The sequence below is a fragment of the Salvelinus alpinus genome, chromosome 9, assembly GCF_045679555.1.
Source record: "Salvelinus alpinus chromosome 9, SLU_Salpinus.1, whole genome shotgun sequence".
Classification (NCBI taxonomy): domain Eukaryota; kingdom Metazoa; phylum Chordata; class Actinopteri; order Salmoniformes; family Salmonidae; genus Salvelinus; species Salvelinus alpinus.
This window is the reverse complement of record NC_092094.1, coordinates 14788580-14814241: the sequence shown is the minus strand read 5'-3', so window position 1 is coordinate 14814241 and position 25662 is coordinate 14788580. Positions and strand designations below refer to the sequence as shown.

The following is a 25662-nucleotide window of genomic DNA, read 5'->3' as shown; positions in this document are numbered from 1 at the left end:
AAAAGTTAAATAAATGAAACTGAAACCCCTTGACTCCTTAGTTGACAGATATTACGAAATGCACCCTATAGGTAGATGATGTAAGGTAGTCATTATAATGACACCATTCTGTTACAATTCACCATGACAGCGCAACACATAAGGGGTGGAACAGTGGCAAAGGTACCCACAGGACAAACAGAATAATATTAGTCTGAGGAGAGATTAAATAGCATTAATACAACAAAAATAATTCAAAACACACCCCTTTAGTTTACACCAAAGTTAAACAGATGTATTTGTTCTTCATAATAAGCAGGAGTAATATTCTTAGATCAGAATGACAGCAGACTGTCACTGTCAGGTCACCCTTGTAAATAGAGATTTACTTTGCCTGGTAAACTAAAGGATGTACATACAGACAATGATAAGATATTTCACACTGATAATATAGCTTTATTACACTGAGACTGTCAGTAGGCATAACGACGTAACAACATAAGTACCATCATTATTTTCATAGACGAACCCGTAACAGTGCTCATACAGACACTCACACTGCACAGACAGTGAGAAACATGGACCAATTCATGGATTTACAAGCCATTTAGTTACCAATAGAAAACATAGAAGTCTATAGTGAAGGAAGTGAACCTGCTAGCTCCAGTTGCTCAATGTACAGTATCTTTAGTTTGTTTGTACTGTGCTGTACCTACAACGGTCACCTGTCATAAAGTATATATACACACGTTTACCAGTTAAATTCTACATATAGAAGACACATCCACAAAGGTGCTATCCCTTTAATATCATTTTGTACAAAAGGCAGTGGTTCATTAAAGTTTAGTTTAGTGGACTTGTTCATTGTTGTGGCACCACTGTTCAGTTATGGCATTCCATTGGACCAATATTGATTGAGGCTCATTTTCATCATAAAGGCATTCTAAAAAATATAGTACAGCATTTTTAACATTTATTTTAACAAACATTCATATCTGTCCATTGCTGGCCTGATCACTAATTACATCACAGCAGTCATAGTAAAAAGCCAAACGCTTCACAAAGGAAAGGCAAAATGGTAACGTTTTAACATTGAAGTGGTCTTTCAAAATGCTGACATAGCTATTGTACGAATACTATCATGATTGACAGTAAAAGTACTTTTCTCAACTGACATAACACTATTATTATGATGCCCAAAAGCATCAAACGTTCAAACGTGTCTCCAATTTCCCCCATTTGACTCTCTGAAGTCAAAATGATTGCGTCCGTTTTCAGGCTGAGCTTTCACAAACCGTTATGACACATGCTATGTAGACATTATGACAGGCTGTTTCAAGTCAGTGTTACCTACCAAAATAAAATAAAAAACACTTTTCAACTGGGAAACATCTGCAGATTACTAATAGGTGAGTCACTCACGGCAACAAAGCAGCGAGACATTTAAAACGAAGCACATCAAAAGGGAATCATCAAAGATTATTACACTATAAGAAGTATCCAGTGTAGCTGCTACACACCGCACAGGCCGGGTGGCAGATTGGTCCTCTTGCCAGCTACTCTGCACCACCTCGGTTATTGAGAACATCACCTGGAGGCTGGAGCACACATTGTAATGACAAAGCAGGCATCTTTTGTCTTCCTTCAGTCCCGGTGCGCAGGGAGCTTGGAGGGAGGAATGCAAGGAGAAGTGGGAGGAGAGGGGCATTGAGTGACAGTGCGGAGGATGAAGGTGTAACATGTTTCTTTACAATACACCACCTTTCATTGACATAGAGAAAAAGAACAGCTGGAGCCTGGCACTTCGCCTTATCTCTAAGCACATGCCACCCAGTAACAAGCAGAAATGTCTCCAAAATCCACCGGTCCCCTCGTTGGGGAAGGGAATCGTTCAAATCGTGGGCGCTTCACTGGTAGTTCATACATACAATGTGCTTCTTTAGGCTTTGTTCTTTGAAAAGGTTCTCCCATGTCTCCAAATTGTCTGTGATAGAGACAAGAGGCCTGACCTCCTGAACTCAGGCTCCAGGGTCATACCAGGGTCAAAGGTCATTAGAGATTCTAGAGCAAGTTCTAGGTTGTCGAGCAGAGGCAGACCAAGGTCATCCTCACAGTTCATACATGCCTCAAGCGTACAGTGATGCCTGTTAGGTTGGTTGTCACTCATCGGTCAGTATATATACACATTACACATGTACTGAATGCACGGCACAGGTCAGTATCCTCAAACTGTCTTTTCTCAGTCAACGAGTTTGTCCAGTGTCTGTCTGTCAGTCACATACACTAGTTCTCCAGCGACCCAAAGTCTTCACCACCTCAAGCCCACTATTTACTCCCTCTTTCTTTCTCTCTGTCAAGCTCATTATTTTTCCTCTCCTCCTTTCATCCCATTTCCTCTCCTTTCTTCCATCACTCTTTTCTTCTCTCTCTCTCTCTCTCTCTCTCTCTCTCTCTCTCTCTCTCTCTCTCTCTCTCTCTCTCTCTCTCTCTCTCTCTCTCTCTCTCTCTCTCCACCCCCATCCCCCACCCCCCATCAGGTGCAGCAGTCTCGCTCCAGGGGGTGGCCCTGACGGGTGGAGGAAGAGGACGAGGATGAGGAGTAGGAAATGAGTGAGGGATAGGGGGTCATCTTGTCGATGTTGACATAGGTGGTGTTGAGAAGTATGTAGTGCTCTCCACTGAAGCTGGAGAAGATGGACTTGATACGGGACACCAGCTCTGAGAAGGTAGGCCTCCGCTCCGGTCTAGGGTGCCAGCACTCAACCATCACGTTATACCTGGGGGGTGGGATTTAGAGGAGGAGGTTAAGATTAAATGCACATGAAATATAGTTTTTAGGTACATATATTTTGCTTACTTAGGTGTTTAGTAGCCACTAGCCATATTAAGTTTGACAGTTTTGTTACAGGGCCCCATTAATTCTGGAAATACTCTCTGTCAGTCAATGTTCATGAATAGACTCATGAATTGTTATGGATTGTTCTGTTTCGTGCTCCGCTTGGTTGAATCTGCATTATGATCTACATCCTCCATTAAAAACCTAATGTTGTCCAAAGACTGGGTAAGATAGGGAGGGTTTCACTCTATAGTGCCCTTTCTAAACATTCAGCTTCAGTAGTTGTACATGCTTTATAGTTTACATAGCTCTCTCTCTCTCTCTATCTATCTCTCTCTCTCTCTCCCTATTCTCTCTCTCTCTCTCTCTCTCTCTCTCTCTCTCTCTCTCTCTCTCTCTCTCTCTCTCTCTCTCTCTCTCTCTCTCTCTCTCTCTCTCTCTCCCTTTCTCCCCATCTCTCCCTCTCTCTCTTTCTATACCCTCTCACTCTCTCTCTCTCTATATATATAAATATGATCTCTTTCCTCTATGTCTGTCTCTCCCCCTTCCTCTGTCTGCATATCTGCCCATCTCTCCTTGTCGGTGTCTCTCTCTGTCTCTCTCTATTCCCTCTCTGTTGGTCTCTCCCCTGTCCACTGTCTGCCCCTCCCTCCCTCCCTCCCTCCCTCCCTCCCTCCCTCCCTCCCTCCCTCCCTCCCTCCCTCCCTCCCTCCCTCCCTCCCTCCCTCCCTCCCTCCCTCCCTCCCTCCCTCCCTCCCTCTCTCCCTCCCTCTCTTCCTGTCTCTCTCTCTCTCTCTCTCTCTCTCTCTCTCTCAATTCAATTCAATTCAATTCAAGGGGCTTTATTGGCATGGGAAACATGTGTTAACATTGCCAAAGCAAGTGAGGTAGATATTATACAAAAGTGAAATAAACAATACAAATTAACAGTAAACATTACACATACAGAAGTTTCAAAACAATAAAGACATTACAAATGTTATATTATATATATACAGTGTTGTAACAATGTACAAATGGTTAAAGCACACAAGTTAAAATAAATAAGCATAAATATGGGTTGTATTTACAATGGTGTTTGTTCTTCACTGGTTGCCCTTTTCTTGTGGCAACAGGTCACAAATCTTGCTGCTGTGATGGCACACTGTGGAATTTCTCCCAGTAGATATGGGAGTTTATCAAAATTGGATTTGTTTTCAAATTCTTTGTGGATCTGTGTAATCTGTGGGAAATATGTCTCTCTAATATGGTCATACATTGGGCAGGAGGTTAGGAAGTGCAGCTCAGTTTCCACCTCATTTTGTGGGCAGTGAGCACATAGCCTGTCTTCTCTTGAGAGCCATGTCTGCCTACGGCGGCCTTTCTCAATAGCAAGGCTATGCTCACTGAGTCTGTACATAGTCAAAGCTTTCCTTAAGTTTGGGTCAGTCACAGTGGTCAGGTATTCTGCCACTGTGTACTCTCTGTTTAGGGCCAAATAGCATTCTAGTTTGCTCTGTTTTTTTGTTAATTCTTTCCAATGTGTCAAGTAATTATCTTTTTGTTTTCTCATGATTTGGTTGGGTCTAATTGTGCTGTTGTCCTGGGGCTCTGTGGGGTGTGTTTGTGTTTGTGAACAGAGCCCTAGGACCAGCTTGCTTAGGGGACTCTTCTCCAGGTTCATCTCTCTGTAGGTGATGGCTTTGTTATGGAAGGTTTGGGAATCGCTTCCTTTTAGGTGGTTGTAGAATTTAACGGCTCTTTTCTGGATTTTGATAATTAGTGGGTATCGGCCTAATTCTGCTCTGCATGCATTATTTGGTGTTCTACGTTGTACACGGAGGATATTTTTGCAGAATTCTGCATGCAGAGTCTCAATTTGGTGTTTGTCCCATTTTGTGAAATCTTGGTTGGTGAGCGGACCCCAGACCTCACAACCATAAAGGGCAATGGGCTCTATGACTGATTCAAGTATTTTTAGCCAGATCCTAATTGGTATGTTGAAATTTATGTTCCTTTTGATGGCATAGAATGCCCTTCTTGCCTTGTCTCTCAGATCGTTCACAGCTTTGTGGAAGTTACCTGTGGCGCTGATGTTTAGGCCGAGGTATGTATAGTTTTTTGTGTGCTCTAGGGCAACAGTGTCTAGATGGAATTTGTGGTCCTGGCGACTGGACCTTTTTTGGAACACCATTATTTTGGTCTTACTGAGATTTACTGTCAGGGCCCAGGTCTGACAGAATCTGTGCAGAAGATCTAGGTGCTGCTGTAGGCCCTCCTTGGTTGGTGACAGAAGCACCAGATCATCAGCAAACAGTAGACATTTGACTTCAGAGTCTAGTAGGGTGAGGCCGGGTGCTGCAGACTGTTCTAGTGCCCGCGCCAATTCGTTGATATATATGTTGAAGAGGGTGGGGCTTAAGCTGCATCCCTGTCTCACCCCACGACCCTGTGTGAAGAAATGTGTGTGTTTTTTGCCAATTTTAACCGCACACTTGTTGTTTGTGTACATGGATTTTATAATGTCGTATGTTTTACCCCCAACACCACTTTCCATCAATTTGTATAGCAGACCCTCATGCCAAATTGAGTCGAAGGCTTTTTTGAAGTCAACAAAGCATGAGAAGACTTTGCCTTTGTTTTGGTTTGTTTGGTTGTCAATTAGGGTGTGTAGGGTGAATACATGGTCTGTTGTACGGTAATTTGGTAAAAAGCCAATTTGACATTTGCTCAGTACATTGTTTTCATTGAGGAAATGTACGAGTCTGCTGTTAATGATAATGCAGAGTATTTTCCCAAGGTTACTGTTGACGCATATTCCACGGTAGTTATTGGGGTCAAATTTGTCTCCACTTTTGTGGATTGGGGTGATCAGTCCTTGGTTCCAAATATTGGGGAAGATGCCAGAGCTAAGGACGATGTTAAAGAGTTTTAGTATAGCCAATTGGAATTTGTTGTCTGTATATTTGATCATTTCATTAAGGATACCATCAACACCACAGGCCTTTTTGGGTTGGAGGGTTTTTATTTTGTCCTGTAACTCGTTCAAGGTAATTGGAGAATCCAGTGGGTTCTGGTAGTCTTTAATAGTTGATTCTAGGATTTGTATTTGATCATTTATATGTTTTTGCTCTTTATTCTTTGTTATAGAGCCAAAAAGATTGGAGAAGTGGTTTACCCATACATCTCCATTTTGGATAGATAATTCTTCGTGTTGTTGTTTGTTTAGTGTTTTCCAATTTTCCCAGAAGTGGTTAGAGTCTATGGATTCTTCAATTACATTGAGCTGATTTCTGACGTGCTGTTCCTTCTTTTTCCGTAGTGTATTTCTGTATTGTTTTAGTGATTCACCATAGTGAAGGCGTAGACTCAGGTTTTCCGGGTCTCTATGTTTTTGGTTGGACAGGTTTCTCAATTTATTTCTTAGATTTTTGCATTCTTCATCAAACCATTTGTCATTGTTGTTCATTTTCTTTGGTTTTCTATTTGAGATTTTTAGATTTGACAGGGAAGCTGAGAGGTCAAATATACTGTTAAGATTTTCTACTGCCAAGTTTACACCTTCACTATTGCAGTGGAACGTTTTACCCAGGAAGTTGTCTAAAAGGGATCTCTCTCTCTCTCTCTCTCTCTCTCTCTCTCTCTCTCTCTCTCTCTCTCTCTCTCTCTCTCTCTCTCTCCCTGTCTGCATATCTGTCCTTCTCTCCATGCAGTACCTAAGTTAACAATGGGCCTCTGTTCATCTCAATGTCTCTGCCAATGAGAAGCACTGAGCCATGCCTCTATGTACATTGGTCAAGGTGAAGGACAGGGGAGTGTGTGTGTGTGCACTTTTATTCATAAAATCATCTGTCTTATATCTGGGAGTGGTTGGGTATAAGCTTGAAGAGTGTACATGTATGTGTGTTTGTGTGTGTGCAAGATTGTGTGTGTACTGTCTGTGTGTGTGTCTGTGTGTGTGTCATGTGTTTGCACTACTCACAGTGCGTCGGGGCAGAACTCTGGCTGTAGCAGGCGTCTCCCCTGCAGTAGGAACACTGTGATGTCGAAAGAGTTGACGTCAGAGTAGGGCGGGGCTCCCCGGGTCATCAGTTCCCATAGCAACACGCCAAACGACCACTGAAACACCAAATGGACCAATAACACATCAGATCACATCACAGTACTTTACAGGCTGTGTCTGAAATGGCACCCTATTTTCTATAAAATGAGCTACTTTTGACCAGAGTCCTATGAGTCCTATGAGTCCTATGAGTCCTATGAGCCCTATGATCTCTATGATCTCTATGAGTCCTATGATCTCTATGAGTCCTATGAGCCCTATGAGCCCTATGAGTCCTATGAGCCCTATGAGCCCTATGAGCCCTATGAGTCCTATGAGCCCTATGAGTCCTATGAGCCCTATGAGTCCTATGAGCCCTATGAGTCCTATGAGTCCTATGAGTCCTATGAGTCCTATGAGTCCTATGAGTCCTATGAGTCCTATGAGTCATATGAGTCCTATGAGTCCTATGATCCCTATGAGTCCTATGATCCCTATGAGTCCTATGATCCCTATGAGTCCTATGATCCCTATGAGTTCTATGAGCCCTATGAGTCCTGATCAAAAGTGGCACACTATATAGGGTAGAGGGTGCCATTCCGGACACAACCCCAGTCCTAATGAACATATTTTCCATATTTCCGGCTTTCATTGAAAAGAGCAGACAGATAGGAGGAGTGTTAAATGCAGCTAAGGTTTGTGAAATAATAGAGTTATAGAGGTAGAAACTGTAACAGAGACAAGCTAACCCTATAAACAGAAACTGTAGCATAGACAAGCTAACCCTATAAACAGAAACTGTAGCATAGACAAGCTAACCCTATAAACAGAAACTGTAGCATAGACAACCTAATCCTATAAACAGAAACTGTAGCATAGACAAGCTAACCCTGTAAACAGAAACTGTAGCAGAGACAACCTAACCCTATAAACAGAAACTGTAGCATAGACAAGCTAACCCTATCAACAGAAACTGTAGCAGAGACAAGCTAACCCTATAAACAGAAACTGTAGCAGAGACAAGCTAACCCTATAAACAGAAACTGTAGCATAGACAAGCTAACCCTATAAACAGAAACTGTAGCATAGACAAGCTAACCCTATAAACAGAAACTGTAGCAGAGACAAGCTAGCCCTATAAACAGAAACTGTAGCAGAGACAAGCTAGCCCTATAAACAGAAACTGTAGCAGAGACAAGCTAGCCCTATAAACAGAAACTGTAGCAGAGACAAGCTAGCCCTATAAACAGAAACTGTAGCAGAGACAAGCTAGCCCTATAAACAGAAACTGTAGCAGAGACAAGCTAGCCCTATAAACAGAAACTGTAGCAGAGACAAGCTAACCCTATAAACAGAAACTGTAACAGAGACAAGCTAACCCTATAAACAGAAACTGTAGCAGAGACAAGCTAACCCTGTACATTAACCAGAGATTAAACAGTAAGCGTGGTGGTTTGTTAAGAAGGAGTGGGGCTGAGAGGGTAGCAGGCCAGATTAAGGTTGATGCTGATTATCATAGGTTCTCATCGATACTGTGTGTGTTTCTGTGTGTGTGTGTGTGTGTGTGTGTGTGTGTGTGTGTGTGTTGTTGTGTGTGTGTGTGTGTGTGTGTGTGTGTGTGTGTGTGTGTGTGTGTGTGTGTGTGTGTGTGTGTGTGTGTGTGTGTGTGTGTGTGTGTGTGTGTAGAGGTAGTAGAGTAATAGTGTGTGTGAGTTTGAATAGATAAGAGAATGGTTATGTAATACTATACAAGGCGAGGGTCTCTTCTTGGATGCTATTCACTGTTGAAATGCCTATTCACTGTTCCATCTCACGGCGCAATTGACTGTCTCATCAGCTCAACCAGGCAATTTATAAACTTTATCTACACTGGAAAAAGGCATTGAGATATCATTTCTCATTTCTTTTAGACTAGCATTTGGTTAGACTAGAAAAACAGGTCAAACAAAACTAAATGTAGCTAGTTTGCAGTCTTTCCAGTTTCAGTTTGAAGTGATTGTGTTATCTGTGTTGTTGGCTAGCTCTTCTGAACAACAGTGTCCTGATGATAGAGCACATTTCCGATGCCAGGCAAAATCGGCATCATCAGCTCATTGTTGTGAATGTATCCAAATAAATGTCACTAGAAAACATCTTAAACAAATGCAAATGCAGCTACTCTGCTGTTATTTTTTCTTCATTGTTTGAAGTGACTGTGTTTTCCGTAGTTGGCTAGCCAGCAAGCAAGGGGGAACATTTAGAATGAACGACTGGGTCGCGTCCATTGATATAGAACCAAAAGACTTCACGACCGGTTTGCATCTCTGGCAACCTAACCGATAGAACAAACGACCAGCTGGCTTGGGTAGAACCCTTGATTTGTGTCAGGACTATATCACATGGAAGGATGAAATGGTATGTATAAATTAATGAAAATTAATGAAAATATGTCAATTATTATTTGAATATGTTGGTAACGCGTTGTATAAAAGTGATAATGCCCTCTAAGCCGGTGTTTGAGGATATGTTGGCACGGTTTGCCGGTCCAAGACAATATATCCTCCAAACACTGGCTTCTCGAGCATTATCACTTAACTATAAGTGAATTAATAAGTGGATAATGGTGTGTGTACATGCATGTCTGCATGTGTGTGTGTGTGTAGGCTCTCACCACATCTGACTTGGGGGTGAACTTGTGTGTCTGCAGGCTCTCCAGGGCCATCCACTTGACCGGTAGTTTGACTCCACTCTTGCTGTGGATGCTGTAGTACTCCTTTTCATACACATCCCTGGCCAGGCCAAAGTCTGCCACCTTCACTGTGTAGCTCTCATCCAGCCTATCAGAGGAGAGAGGGACGGCTTCAACCACAGCCTTACTGGAGATTTACAGAGCTAGGGGAAACTGGCAGTCATGTTGGATTCAGACATTCTTACTAGAGTGTTATTAACCTGTAATGGTTGGAGCAAAATGGCACCCAGTAAAATAAAACATCTCAAAGTATGCATGACTGTATGGCATGACAATGCGTTAGCTCTCACTACAATGGTGACTACACTTCCACACACTGACTGTCTGAGATTGCATTTGACAGTTGGTTCCAGATCTTACATGCAGTTCCTGGCAGCTAGGTCTCTGTGGACAAACTTCTTGCTGGCCAGATACTCCATGCCCCTGGCCACCTGCACACCAAAGCCCATCAGGTCCTTCACTGTTGGGTTCTGGGGAAACAAGGAAGGGTGTGTTTAGGTGATATGCACATCCCAAATGTATCCACTGGTGCTAGGCCAAAAAAGACTGAATAGCCTGCATGCGATACAGATGTAGGATTTTAATTTGACCAGTTTCTCACATCAGGAAAATAATCCTACAGCAACAGTAAATGTGAAGTATTGTGTGGATTATAATTAATTGTAATTTTTGTAGGGGTTGATACATTTTTGGTAGGGGAAATCAAGTCTGAACATTTTAAGTGGAAATTAAACTTTACAAGCCTTTTAAACCTTGAATACACTACAAGTTTGCATGTCTGCTGTGCATGACATTTCCTGCAACAGGGTGATCAAATGAAGACCCCACATCTCTACAGTATATGCTGCTCCCATGCTTTATTCCTGTACTTAAATATACAATGTTTCAGTTGCAATGGCCTAAATCAGTCATTATTACAGACAAAACAATATGACTTATAAAGGGGATTGTATGACTAGAGTTTGTGTATGTGTGTGTGCATCTTACGTGTGTCTCGTCCCTGATGAAGTTCCTGAGGTCTCCGTGCTTCATGTATGGCAGCACCACCAGAGGAGAGCCCTCAGGGGGCAGACAGATCCCCAGGAGAGACAACACGTTGGGGTGGCTGAAGTCCTTCATGATGATCCCCTCCTTCAGGAACTGAGACACCTCCTCCAAGTCAGTAATCCCTGAAACACAGCAAGATATTAAAGCATTGTTTATTTATTTATTGCCTTTATTTAACCAAGTTGTTGAGAAGAGAACACATTCTGTTTTACAACAACCTGACATTAAAGTTTAATCATGTGCTGTTAGATGGACCACCAACAGAAACGCAAACAAAAACAGGCCATCAAGCCATAAACCTCTATCTCTTTAACGTTGTGCCATCTAAACCTGAGTTATACTGTATACCACTGCTAGGAGCCCATGAGGAGCCAGTCTCCAGGCTGTCTGAGCATAGGGACTGTGACCCTACCCCAAACCTATAGGTTACTGCTACACACTCCCAGTATCCAATCGAATCAGTGCTCCTGGTGTCACTGCTCTTTCCCCCTCCCCTTCTCTTCTAATCTCGTTTGAAACAGAATCTCATTTAGCTAAGATAAAACGTCTGATTGCCCTTTCACTGTAACTACCAGATGACGACACACACAGAAGCAAAGAAGGATGACTCGCCATTTAGTGCTGAGTAAAAGAAAGATCAAAGAATATCTAAGAAAACAAGGCTGTGAAGCTGGATGTTGAGAACTATCTGCCTACTGCAGAAACAACATGGTGACATCACCTACAATATTCTCCAAACCATGTGCCTTTTCCATGACAGTGACAAAGTTCCCTGGGGAACGTCTTTATTTTCTTTAAAGCTCCCTGGGGAACTTTAGGTCACTGTAAACTCAATGAGAAGGCCAAGGCTCAGAGAACAAGGCAGTGGTAACCCTCTATCGCTATGGGTTACCACCAGCCCAGCAGCAGAGCTTCCCGAAGCCTTGTGGAAGACTTATCTAGGACATTCATCTCTCAGGGTAAAGTGACAGGTTACACAATTAGAGAGAGGGGGACCTTAATGTCATCCTCACCACCAGGAGCCAATCCATCTCAATCCTCCTTCCGCAGGACACACTGCCATGGCACGTTCAAGAGATGAGATAAGCCCTCTAACGTTGTTGTGTGGTGACATATCAGAGCAATGAGATTTGAATGAACACTGACGGGGTGAACTGTGCCTTTGTGGTCATGCAGTACTCACGGTTGAGAGACTTGATGGCACAGTGCTGCTTCTGTCCGTCAGCCTCCAACAAGGTACCGTGGAACACACAGCCAAAGTGCCCTGTATGAAGAAGAATAAAGAGGATGTCAAATAAGCAACAACCTGAGTGCTTGATGTTAGACAATGCACACTTTACACTGAGGAATCCTTGACACCAAAACTATTCGTTTGTTTATGAACTATGCTCACGAGGATTAAGCACCCGATTCTCCAGACCATTAAGTCATTTGGAGGCATGTCAATGGAGCAGTCAGTCACTCAGAAAAGCAAGATTTCCCTTTGTTGAAGCCAGTGGTGTAAAGTAAAATGAATTTAAAGTACAACTTAAGTCGTTTTTTGGGGTATCTGTACTTTACTATTTATATTTTCGACAACTTTTACTTTTATTCCACTACATTCTTAAAGAAAATAATGTACTTTTTACTCCATACATTTTTGCTGACACCCAAAAGTACTCGTTACATTATTAATGCTTAGCAGCAGAGGAAAATTGTCCAATTCACACACTTATCAACAGCACATCTCTGGTCATCCCTACTGCTTCTGATCTGGTGGACTCACTAAACACAAATGCTTAATTTGTAAATGATGTCTGAGTTGGAGTGTGCACCTGGCCATCTGTAAATTAGAAAAGCAAACAAATTGTGCCGTCTGGAATTTTACATGATTTATACTTTTATTTTTGATACTTAAGTATATTTAAAAACAAATACTTTTCAACTTTTACTCAAGTAGTATTTTACTGGCAATTGTGCATGATAAGTATGACAATTCTGCATGATAAGTATGACAATTGTGTACTTTTCCCACCACTGGTTGAAGCCTAGGTGACTTCTATAACCCTTTACTGGAGGGCCATTCATACAGCACCCTACAGTAGTAACCATAGCAGTGGGAGGCTATATCTCCCCCTATCTCAGCTCTGAGTTACCGTGGCCTTTATTGAATTATATGTGGTCGAGAGGGTTCAGTGCAGCTTTGCAGGGGTGTTGGGGTATTAAAGCTAGAGGAGCGTAGAGAACTCTCTGAGGCGTTCTCCCATCACAATCCCTGCAGATCCAAAGACGGCTCAGCTTACACCACACGGATCAACAATGGAGCTTGCAATGCTACCCGGGTACAAATCACCCCACCCCATAATTCTTCTTTCGGAATCCCTAGGCTTCCCCGAGGGTTGAGCTAAGGGGGAGGAGGCAGTTTTTGGGAGCATTGTCCCCGAACATTGTGGAGATGTTAATAACAGAGAAAGGCCTTTCTCCTTCAAACTAATATAGTGATATAGTGAAGTAGTGAACACCCCACTTGGTGACCACAATATAATGTCTGGTGATTGTTTATGTCTGGATGTCCAACCTGGTGGTTTGATAATGTTGGTCATTAAGCTCTTACAAGGTGATTCTAAAGTGTATTTAGGTGTATCCCCTATGGAGATGGATTCTGATATGTTTGAGAGACCTACAGGTTCCCTAATGGCTTTATAAGTGTGTCTGAGTCTGTGTTAGGGTAATGTGTGTGTGTGTGTGTGTGTGTGTGTGTGTGTGTGTGCGTGCGTGCGTGCGTGCGTGTGCGCACGTGCGTGCGTGTTCATGGATGTGGGAGTCTTTGCGTGCACTGTACCTGTGTATGTGTTCATGTATCAGAAGTGTGTACAGTATATACACGTGTATGATCATCCCACTGACCTCTGCCGATGACCTGGTTAAAATGTAACAGCAGATGTTCTCTGGCGATGACCACATGTTGAACCTCCTTCAGGAGGTCCGGGTGCAGCTGGGACGGGTCGATGTGGACCGGGGCCGACAGGAGAGGGGACACCAGCTCCCCCTCTGCCCCCAGACCCATGCCTCCGAGCCCCAATCTGGGGGACAGCAGCTCCCCATGGCTCCCGTAGATAGGGGGAGCCCCCCTGCATGACTCTGGCCTCTCCACGCCCTGGTCTGAAACAATATAGCCAAAGGTCAATTACTACAGGGGTCAGGGTTAGAGGTCAACATAGGTCACATGATCACAGAGTGATGCCAGAGAGAAAGGTCGGAGAAAGAGAGAGTCATGGTTACAGAAAGGAAGAGAGGGAACCTGAGACCTGCCCATTACAGGAAGAGAAAATTGAGAAAGGTAGTTTCTCTTTATGTCATTGGGGGGAGAAGGGAAGCAGCGGAGGGCAAAGGAGTTTGCATGAGTGAAAACGTGAGGGTTATTTTGAAAGAGGAGCAGGCAGGGATGGGCAACTCTAGTTCTTGGACGTTGGAGTGCCTTCTGGTTTTCACCTCCATCGATACATTAATGTCATTGGTTTCCCAGGTCTGAATAGGCATCAGGTATGAAGCAAAGAATAAAAAAACAGTCAACACAGAGTTAGATGGCCATCTCTTTAGAAGTTAGAGGTTAAGGTTAAGAAAGGCAGGTGTTGTTAGTACAGGGTTAGTGTTAGGGTCAGAGTAACCGCTCCAGTGGTGTAGTGTCAGGAAACGTACCCTCCGGCAGGGTGGTTCTATAGTCCAAAGACTCGTGGGACACCATTTCGTTAGTGGGGCTGACGCTCCGGGCGTTAGCCAACATATCCAAGTGCTGAATGTGAGCCCTGCCGTCATACCAAACCTTACCCTCAGCCAGATCTGGAGACCAGAGATAGAGAGGAGGAGAGAGAGGAGGAGAGAGAGGAGGAGAGAGAGGAGGAGAGAGAGAGAGGAGGAGAGAGAGAGAGGAGAGAGAGAGAGGAGGAGAGAGAGAGGAGGAGAGAGAGAGAGGAGCGAGAGAGAGAGAGAGAGAGAGGAGGACAGGGAGGAGGGAGAGGAGGAGGGAGAGGAGGAGAGGAGGAGAGAGAGAAGAGGAGGGAGAGGAGGATAGAGAGGAGGAGGGAGAGGGAGAGAGGAGGAGAGAGAGAAAAAGGGAGAGGAGGAGGAGAGAGAGAAGGAGAGAGGAGGGAGAGAGAGAGAATGGAGAGGAGGAGGAAGAGGAGGGAGAGAGAGAGAGAGGAGGAGAGAGGGGAGGAGGGAGAGGAGGAGGGAGATGAGAGAGAGGAGGAGAGGTGGTAGGAGGGAGAAATAGAGAGAAGGAGAGGATTGGATGTAGGGAAGAGAGTGGGGTGGCAGAGGGGGGAGAGAGAAAGAGAGATGGGGTACAGGGGGAGGGAGGGGACAGAGAAAGGGAGAGGAGGAGGGAGGCAGTAGCAGAGGGAGAGAGAGAGAGAGAGAACACAGTCATTGAAGGAGAAGGATAGAGCGCTCCACCAGTGCTCCCATCAGCTCCACACCTCACAATCCCACAGCCAGTAAGAGGCGGGCAAACATGCACACACACATGCACACGCACACACACACAGTTGAAAATATATCACAAAATAACACAAACTGACATACCGTCAATGTGTTTGTTCCTCCTTTTCCAGAGGAACAGAGTGAGCAACATCAGCAGCAGCAGACTGACACACACACAGCCAGCTAGCAGCCCTCTGTAGTCCTGCTCATGGGCCAACATCACCCTGCCCAGACTCACTGAGGATGACGCCTGACGCCACTACACACATAATACACACACACACAGACAGACAGACAGACAGACAGACAGACAGACAGACAGACAGACAGACAGACAGACAGACAGACAGACAGACAGACAGACAGACAGACAGACAGACAGACAGACAGACAGACAGACAGACAGACAGACAGACAGACAGACAGACAGACAGACAGACAGACAGACAGACAGACAGACAGACAGACAGACAGACAGACAGACAGACAGACAGACAGACAGACAGAGAGGAGAGGAGAACAGTGAGTGAGATGTACAACTACATTCTAGATAATAAATTTTTTATGGTGTGTGTGTTGGAAAACTCCAATTCCATTCTAGGGGTTAAACTGATGAGCACACACACACACACACACACACACACACACACACACACACACACACACACACACACACACACACACACACACACACACACACACACACACACACACACACACACACACACACACACACACACACACACACACACACACACACACTCTCTCTCTCTCTCACTCTCTCTCTCTCTCTCTCAATTCAATTCAATTCAATTCAAGGGGCTTTATTGGCATGGGAAACATGTGTTAACATTGCCAAAGCAAGTGAGGTAGATAATACACAAAAGTGAAATAAACAATACAAATTAACAGTAAACATTACACATACAGAAGTTTCAAAACAAGAAAGACATTACAAATGTCATATTATATATATACAGTGTTGTAACAATGTACAAATGGTTAAAGCACACAAGTTAAAATAAATAAGCATAAATATGGGTTGTATTTACAATGGTGTTTGTTCTTCACTGGTTGCCCTTTTCTTGTGGCAACAGGTCACAAATTTTGCTGCTGTGATGGCACACTGTGGAATTTCACCCAGTAGATATGGGAGTTTATCAAAATTGGATTTGTTTTCAAATTCTTTGTGGATCTGTGTAATCTGAGGGAAATATGTCTCTCTAATATGGTCATACATTGGGCAGGAGGTTAGGAAGTGCAGCTCAGTTTCCACCTCATTTTGTGGGCAGTGAGCACATAGCCTGTCTTCTCTTGAGAGCCATGTCTGCCTACGGCGGCCTTTCTCAATAGCAAGGCTATGCTCACTGAGTCTGTACATAGTCAAAGCTTTCCTTAAGTTTGGGTCAGTCACAGTGGTCAGGTATTCTGCCACTGTGTACTCTCTGTTTAGGGCCAAATAGCATTCTAGTTTGCTCTGTTTTTTTGTTAATTCTTTCCAATGTGTCAAGTAATTATCTTTTTGTTTTCTCATGATTTGGTTGGGTCTAATTGTGCTGTTGTCCTGGGGCTCTGTGGGGTGTGTTTGTGTTTGTGAACAGAGCCCTAGGACCAGCTTGCTTAGGAGACTCTTCTCCAGGTTCATCTCTCTGTAGGTGATGGCTTTGTTATGGAAGGTTTGGGAATCGCTTCCTTTTAGGTGGTTGTAGAATTTAACGGCTCTTTTCTGGATTTTGATAATTAGTGGGTATCGGCCTAATTCTGCTCTGCATGCATTATTTGGTGTTCTACGTTGTACACGGAGGATATTTTTGCAGAATTCTGCATGCAGAGTCTCAATTTGGTGTTTGTCCCATTTTGTGAAATCTTGGTTGGTGAGCGGACCCCAGACCTCACAACCATAAAGGGCAATGGGCTCTATGGCTGATTCAAGTATTTTTAGCCAGATCCTAATTGGTATGTTGAAATTTATGTTCCTTTTGATGGCATAGAATGCCCTTCTTGCCTTGTCTCTCAGATCGTTCACAGCTCTGTGGAAGCTACCTGTGGTGCTGATGTTTAGGCCGAGGTATGTATAGTTTTTTGTGTGCTCTAGGGCAACGGTGTCTAGATGGAATTTGTGGTCCTGGCGACTGGACCTTTTTTGGAACACCATTATTTTGGTCTTACTGAGATTTACTGTCAGGGCCCAGGTCTGACAGAATCTGTGCAGAAGATCTAGGTGCTGTTGTAGGCCCTCCTTGGTTGGTGACAGAAGCACCAGATCATCAGCAAACAGTAGACATTTGACTTCGGATTCTAGTAGGGTGAGACCGGGTGCTGCAGACTGTTCTAATGCTCGCGCCAATTCATTGATATATATGTTGAAGAGGGTGGGGCTTAAGCTGCATCCCTGTCTCACCCCACGACCCTGTGAGAAGAAATGTGTGTGTCTTTTGCCAATTTTAACCGCACACTTGTTGTTTGTGTACATGGATTTTATAATGTCGTATGTTTTACCCCCAACACCACTTTCCATCAATTTGTATAGCAGACCCTCATGCCAAATTGAGTCGAAGGCTTTTTTGAAATCAACAAAGCATGAGAAGACTTTGCCTTTGTTTTGGTTTGTTTGGTTGTCAATTAGGGTGTGTAGGGTGAATACATGGTCTGTTGTACGGTAATTTGGTAAAAAGCCAATTTGACATTTGCTCAGTACATTGTTTTCATTGAGGAAATGTACGAGTCTGCTGTTAATGATAATGCAGAGTATTTTCCCAAGGTTACTGTTGACGCATATTCCACGGTAGTTATTGGGGTCAAATTTGTCTCCACTTTTGTGGATTGGGGTGATCAGTCCTTGGTTCCAAATATTGGGGAAGATGCCAGAGCTAAGGACGATGTTCTTAGCTCTCTCTCTCTCTCTCTCTCTCTCTCTCTCTCTCTCTCTCTCTCTCTCTCTCTCTCTCTCTCTCTCTCTCTCTCTCTCTCTCTCTCTCTCTCTCTCTCTCTCTCTCTCTCTCTCTCTCTCTCTCTCTCTCTCTCTCTCTCATGTGGAGTGGCGTGAGCCACAGACGGAGTACAGATTGGATCATAGATATTGCTTTTACCATTATTAGGTTTGGGAGAAATGAGCTGGAGACGGTGTGTGTGTCGGGGGGGCTTGTCTGGCTCTGTCTGGGGCTGCCTGGCTCTGTCTGGGGCTGCCTGGCTCTGTCTGGGGCTGCCTGGCTCTGTCTGTATCTGTCTGGCTCTGCCTGGGTCTGTCTGGCTCTGTCTGGCTCTGTCTGGGGCTGCCTGGCTCTGCCTGGCTCTGTCTGGGGACTGTCTGGGGCTGTCTGGGGCTGTCTGGCTCTGTCTGGGGCTGCCTGGCTCTGTCTGGGGCTGTCTGGGGCTGTCTGGCTCTGTCTGGGGCTATCTGGCTCTGTCTGGCTCTTTCTGGGGCTGTCTGGCTCTTTCTGGCTCTGTCTGGCTATGTCTGGGGCTGTCTGGCTGTGTCTGGGGCTGTCTGGCTCGGTCTGGGGCTGTCTGGCTCTGTCCGGCTCTGTCTGGCTCTGTCTGGGGCTGTCCGTCCCTGTCTGGCTCTGTCTGGGGCTGTCTGGGGCTGTCTGTCTCTGTCTGGGGCTGTCTGGCTCTGTCTGGCTCTGTCTGGGGCTGCCTGGCTCTGCCTGGCTCTGTCTGGGGGCTGTCTGGGGCTGTCTGGCTCTGTCTGGGGCTGTCTGGCTCTGTCTGGCTCTGTCTGGGGCTATCTGGCTCTGTCTGGCTATGTCTGGGGCTGTCTGGGGCTGCCTGGCTGTGTCTGGGGCTGTCTGGCTCTGTCTGGGGCTGTCTGGCTCTGTCTGGGGCTGTCTGGCTCTGTCCGGCTCTGTCTGGCTCTGTCTGGGGCTGTCCGTCCCTGTCTGGCTCTGTCTGGGGCTGTCTGGCTCTGTCTTTCTCTGTCTGGGGCTGTCTGGCTCTGTCTGGGGCTGTCTGGCTCTGTCTGGGGCTGTCTGGCTCTGTCTGGCTCTGTCTGGCTCTGTCTGGGGCTGCCTGGGTGTGGCCTACTGGTGTGTCAGTGTGGACAGCCAGGGACAGAGGCTAGGGGGTCTAGGGATATTGCCTGACCCCTCTCTAGAGAGAGCTGCAGCTGATTGTGTCTGAAGCTCCATGTTCCTCTGCCTTTACCGGCCTGAATTATATCATTATGAAACGGCTCTGTCTTCTGCTCCATGTTCCTCTGCCTTTACCGGCCTGAATTATATCATTATGAAACGGTCCTGTCTTCTGCTCCATGTTCCTCTGCCTTTACCGGCCTGAATTATATCATTATGAAACAGCTCTGTCTTCTGCTCCATGTTCCTCTGCCTTTACCGGCCTGAATTATATCATTATGAAACAGCTCTGTCTTCTGCTCCATGTTCCTCTGCCTTTACCGGCCTGAATTATATCATTATGAAACGGCTCTGTCTTCTGCTCCATGTTCCTCTGCCTTCACCGGCCTGAATTATATCATTATGAAACGGCTCTGTCTTCTGCTCCATGTTCCTCTGCCTTTACCGGCCTGAATTATATCATTATGAAACGGCCCTGTCTTCTGCTCCATGTTCCTCTGCCTTTACCGGCCTGAATTATATCATTATGAAACGGCTCTGTCTTCTGCTCCATGTCCCTCTGCCTTTACCGGCCTGAATTATATCATTATGAAACGGCTCTGTCTTCTGCTCCATGTCCCTCTGCCTTTACCGGCCTGAATTATTTCATTATGAAACGGCCCTGTCTTCTGCTCCATGTTCCTCTGCCTTTACCGGCCTGAATTATATCATTATGAAACGGCTCTGTCTTCTGCTCCATGTCCCTCTGCCTTTACCGGCCTGAATTATTTCATTATGAAACGGCCCTGTCTTCTGCTCCATGTTCCTCTGCCTTTACCGGCCTGAATTATATCATTATGAAACGGTCCTGTCTTCTGCTCCATGTTCCTCTGCCTTTACCGGCCTGAATTATATCATTATGAAACGGCTCTGTCTTCTGCTCCATGTCCCTCTGCCTTTACCGGCCTGAATTATATCATTATGAAACGGCTCTGTCTTCTGCTCCATGTCCCTCTGCCTTTACCGGCCTGAATTATATCATTATGAAACGGCCCTGTCTTCTGCTCCATGTTCCTCTGCCTTTACCGGCCTGAATTATATCATTATGAAACGGCTCTGTCTTCTGCTCCATGTTCCTCTGCCTTTACCGACCTGAATTATATCATTATGAAACGGTCCTGTCTTCTGCTCCATGTTCCTCTGCCTTTACCGGCCTGAATTATATCATTATGAAACGGCTCTGTCTTCTGCTCCATGTTCCTCTGCCTTTACCGGCCTGAATTATATCATTATGAAACAGCCTTGTCTTCTGCTCCATGTCCCTCTGCCTTTACCGGCCTGAATTATATCATTATGAAACGGTCCTGTCTTCTGCTCCATGTTCCTCTGCCTTTACCGGCCTGAATTATATCATTATGAAACGGCCCTGTCTTCTGCTCCATGTTCCTCTGCCTTTACCGGCCTGAATTATATCATTATGAAACGGCCCTGTCTTCTGCTCCATGTTCCTCTGCCTTTACCGGCCTGAATTATATCATTATGAAACGGCCCTGTCTTCTGCTCCATGTTCCTCTGCCTTTACCGGCCTGAATTATATCATTATGAAACGGTCCTGTCTTCTGCTCCATGTTCCTCTGCCTTTACCGGCCTGAATTATATCATTATAAAACAGCTCTGTCTTCTGCTCCATGTTCCTCTGCCTTTACCGGCCTGAATTATATCATTATGAAACGGTCCTGTCTTCTGCTCCATGTTCCTCTGCCTTTACCGGCCTGAATTATATCATTATAAAACAGCTCTGTCTTCTGCTCCATGTTCCTCTGCCTTTACCGGCCTGAATTATATCATTATGAAACGGTCCTGTCTTCTGCTCCATGTTCCTCTGCCTTTACCGGCCTGAATTATATCATTATGAAACAGCCCTGTCTTCTGCTCCATGTTCCTCTGCCTTTACCGGCCTGAATTATATCATTATGAAACGGTCCTGTCTTCTGCTCCATGTTCCTCTGCCTTTACCGGCCTGAATTATATCATTATGAAACAGCTCTGTCTTCTGCTCCATGTCCCTCTGCCTTTACCGGCCTGAATTATATCATTATGAAACGGCCCTGTCTTCTGCTCCATGTTCCTCTGCCTTTACCGGCCTGAATTATATCATTATGAAACAGCTCTGTCTTCTGCTCCATGTTCCTCTGCCTTTACCGGCCTGAATTATATCATTATGAAACGGCTCTGTCTTCTGCTCCATGTTGCTTTAACGTTCTGGGGTTGAATCACGTCCATTAAAGACAATGTGGAAAGTCAAAGGTTTATGGTTAACAATGTATTGTTATGACATTTCTAAGCAGTTTTAAGTCAATGACATACTATTTGGGTGAGACTACTGTGTGTGAGATATTGGAAGTCTGAGTTGAACATTCCGGTAACGTTCAGGGTGATGATGGAATATGGTGTTATCTGTACATTTTCCTGGCTAGTGACTGTGGTAATAAAATGTCAGACAACAGAACGATGTAAACTACTGTATGATCTATCAAAGCAGGAACTGCACACTGGTGTTCTGACATCAGTCAATCCTGTCAATGGGCACACTTAGGATACACACACACACACACATGCACGCACACACGCACACACACACCACACACAGAGCCCTCTGTATGGATGCAGTGGCAGCCCAACAAGGCTTTTATTGAGCTGTGGAGTGGGTCTGCTAGACTGGGGGGGTCTATAGCTGTCTGTAGTGGTCTCTGTAGACAAGGGGCTGTCTCAAGTGAAGTGGAGAGCTCAGAAAGCCAAGGGAAGGTAGGGTGGTCTCATCCATGTCTAACTAGGAGTGATGAGGGGACTCAGTGGGAAGTTCATGGAGCTAGTTTGGAAGTGTTGATTGAAAGTTTGGTTGGAAGGGAGTCTGTGTTTTTGTTTCAGTGTCTGTGTATGTGTGTTTCTCTCTCTCTCTTTTTTTTTCTCTCTCTCTCTCTCTCTGTCTGTGTCCTCACCTCCACCTCCAATTCGTTGGTTGCGTCCCATAGCTCCATGGGGACAGTACACTCCAGAGTGTTCCCCACCACAGTTACGCTCTCACAGGTCCTGTTAGACACCTTCAGCACCTCCCCCTTCATCGCCTCCACATCCACACGGCCTGGCACCTGGAGAGGGAGAAAGGGAGAGATGGAGAGAGGGAGAGAGAAGCAGAGAGAAGGAGAGATAGGGAGAGAGAAGGAGAGAGAAGGAGAGAGAGGGAGAGAGAGGGAGAGAGAAGGAGAGAGAAGGAGAGAGAAGGAGAGAGAGGGAGAGAGAGAGAGAGAGAGAGAGAGAGAGAGAGAGAAGGAGAGAAGGAGAGAGAAGGAGAGAGGGAGAGAGAATGAGAGAGAAGGAGAGAGGGAGAGAGAAGGAGAGAGGAGGAGAGAGAGGGAGAGAGAAGGAGAGAGAAGGAGAGAGAAGGAGAGAGAGGGAGAGAGAGAGAGAGAGAGAGAGAGAAGGAGAGAAGGAGAGAGAAGGAGAGAGAAGGAGAGAGGGAGAGAGAAGGAGAGAGGGAGAGAGAAGGAGAGAGGAGGAGAGAGAGGGAGAGAGAAGGAGAGAGAAGGAGAGATAGGGAGAGAGAAGGAGAGAGAAGGAGAGACAGGGAGAGAGAAGGAGAGAGAAGGGGAGAGAAGGAGAGAGAAGGGGAGAGAAGGGGAGAGAGGGAGATAAGGAGAGAGAAGGAGAGAGAAGGAGAGAAGGAGAAAGGGAGAGGTGGAGAGGTGGAGGGAGAGAGGGAGAGAGAAAGAGGGAGAAGGAGAGAGAAGGAGAGAGAAGGAGAGATAGGGAGAGAGAAAGAGAGAGGGAGAGAGAAGGAGAGAGAAGGAGGGAGATATAGGGAGAGGGATCATATGCACATGCAGTTCTACATCATCCTCAGTGAGTCCTTCAGTATCCACTCAGAGACATGCATGCTGGGAGTGGAAGTGACTGAGGCATTGGTTGTGGTGTCATTACTGTTCTCGTGAGCCCACCGCCCTGGACAGAGACAAAAGCAGAGACAAAAAAAGCCTCTGTGCATCTACATACACACTAACTAACCCTTTGTCCATGAGGGCTCTTCTTGACAGGAAGAGAGGATTTATAGAGAATTCATCTCACTTTCACACAGACTGCCTTGGCTACCCCCCCTCACACACACAGCTCGGTTGCCTCTCACTCTGCCTGGCTGTGCTGTATGAGCGTAGCAGAAGGCCATAAAGAGAAGGATCATTCCTCGCGTGACATCCTGGGATTTTCAGATTTGACACAGGGCCACACCTGTTCCTAAACCACACTACAGTACACGTCAACTAATGTAGTGCATGTGAACACACATACACACATACACACGCACGCACGCATACACACATACCAGGGCCACTAAGACAAGAACAAACTCTAACGTCTACAGTATTTGAACACATACAAAGCATACTGAATAATACGTACAATACAAATCTGTCATCTGATGTCTGTACCCTGAGGTTGTAACATATTTAATGCATGGGTATGGAACATTGAAAGTACCATGTCCCATAGAGAATAACTATTAACACTTCTGCCACTCCTATCCAAAGGAACAGTCTGTGTGGTGCTGGGTTGAGATGCTTGTTAACCTCTCATAAAGCGATCTGCAGTGATACACCAGCCAAGACTAATAACGTTATCAGGAGCCTGACCAGCGGCCTTTTTGGGGCAAAGATATCAGATGGCCCCAAATGTAGCCTGTAACAGTGTAACCCAGGGCGATGTGTGTCCCCTGGGTAATGGGGGCTCATGGGGGCTTGTCTGGGATGGGGAAGGTGATTGGTGGGGGGTGGGAGACAACTGAGAGAGGGGAGGAGGGAGGAGGATTAGACTATTGGGCCAAGGATCCTGTGTGACCCGCTCCGCACAGCTGCCACTGACCATAGGGCCTCCTTTTTTTTCATTGTTAGAAAAAACGTTTCTCTACCCAGAGAAATGGGGTTGCATGTTCAAAACCCGCCATTAATATGTCAAGGGCTTTGACCTCGGGAACTTGGAACAATGTGGTGAGTTGGAGAGAATACTTGGAGAAGAGGAGAGGGGCCAGAGGAGTGAGGGAGGGAATTGTGGGGGATGGGCGATGAGAAACGGACTCCTTTTCCTGTTTTGTTTCAGTATTGTTTCCTTCAAACTTCAGACGGCGAGGATGAGTCAGCTCACGGTCTCGAGGTGAGCCGGAGAGCAAGGTGTTGTTAACTCCAATCAGGGTTCAATCCCATTTGAATTTAGCCAATTCAGGAGATCAACAGACACTCTGTTCCAGAATAGAAACTCTTAAGTGCCATTTGTTTAAAATTAGGATTTTTCCAATGCATGAATCAAAATTTGGTTCAGTTTCTGAATGGATGCATTGGTAACTGAACTGACCCCAACCCTAGTCATCACTACAATTAAGAGGTGGTGGTGGGGAGAGGGGCGAGGGGGAATGTCTCACCTTAATATTATCAGTAAATTCCAGTTATATTCAGCCAATTCAGGAGGTCAGTTGAGACCCAGTTAGAGAACAGAAAAGTTACATTTATTTCAATGATCTGACATGTCTCACCTTAATCTCCAGAATGCTCTTGTTGCCCTTTGATGTGACGGTGGGTCTCTGAAAGTCCTCGAAGCGAGGGTCCTCTACATAGAGCAGGTCAAACTGGGGCGTGGAGAAACCATCCAGGACGAACGCCACCTTGGTGACCACAGGAGTCTGCAGACCCAGGTTCTTCAGGGACGGGGTGGTACACAGGATGGCCAGCCTGTCCTCACCCTTGATGCAGTTCTGGAGGAGAACACTCACACAGCATAAGTAACATGCACGCGAACACACACACACACACACACACACACACACACACACACACACACACACACACACACACACACACACACACACACACACACACACACACACACACACACACACACACACACACACACACACACACACACACACACACACAGAATACATTGTCCTTTACTGCATTAATGATGGCAGTTACAGCGTGCACACACATGTACACACACACACACACACACACACACACACACACACACACACACACACACACACACACACACACACACACACACACACACACACACACACACACACACACACACACACACACACACACACACACACACACACACACACACACACACACACACACACACACACACACACACACACACACACACACGCACACACACACACACATGTACACACACACATGTACACACACACACACACACACACACACACACACACACACACACATACATACATACACACACACACCACAAGTTAAGAGAAACACTCTTTAAAAAAGCCTATAGCGTTTACCCTGCTGTCACATAACAAGTACACATACTAATCCTTCACATGGCAGATGCTTTCATCCCAGGGCATATTACACACTTTCTAGTTGTACAAACTATCCATTACAGCTCCATATCTACAGCTGCAGTGGGGTTTAAGTGCCTTGCTCCGGGGCACAACAGCAGTGTGTTTATACCACCCTGGATT

General features: G+C 45.4%; 1 protein-coding gene across 1 annotated transcript in view; it reads right to left on the bottom strand.

The window, feature by feature from the left end:
* Nucleotides 1-414: 414 nt before the first annotated feature.
* Nucleotides 415-25662, bottom strand: part of met (MET proto-oncogene, receptor tyrosine kinase) — a 111418-nt gene continuing 86170 nt past the window's right edge. The window contains exons 11-21 of the mRNA XM_071416080.1: nt 24697-24915; nt 22121-22270; nt 15175-15331; nt 14290-14430; nt 13498-13752; nt 11795-11875; nt 10552-10733; nt 9925-10034; nt 9487-9652; nt 6777-6913; nt 415-2756 (exon numbers count right to left, since the gene is read on the bottom strand). Of these exons, the coding sequence (XP_071272181.1) occupies nt 2513-2756; nt 6777-6913; nt 9487-9652; nt 9925-10034; nt 10552-10733; nt 11795-11875; nt 13498-13752; nt 14290-14430; nt 15175-15331; nt 22121-22270; nt 24697-24915 (1842 nt within the window). The 3' untranslated portion in view covers nt 415-2512. The remainder of the gene's footprint in view (nt 2757-6776; nt 6914-9486; nt 9653-9924; nt 10035-10551; nt 10734-11794; nt 11876-13497; nt 13753-14289; nt 14431-15174; nt 15332-22120; nt 22271-24696; nt 24916-25662) is intronic.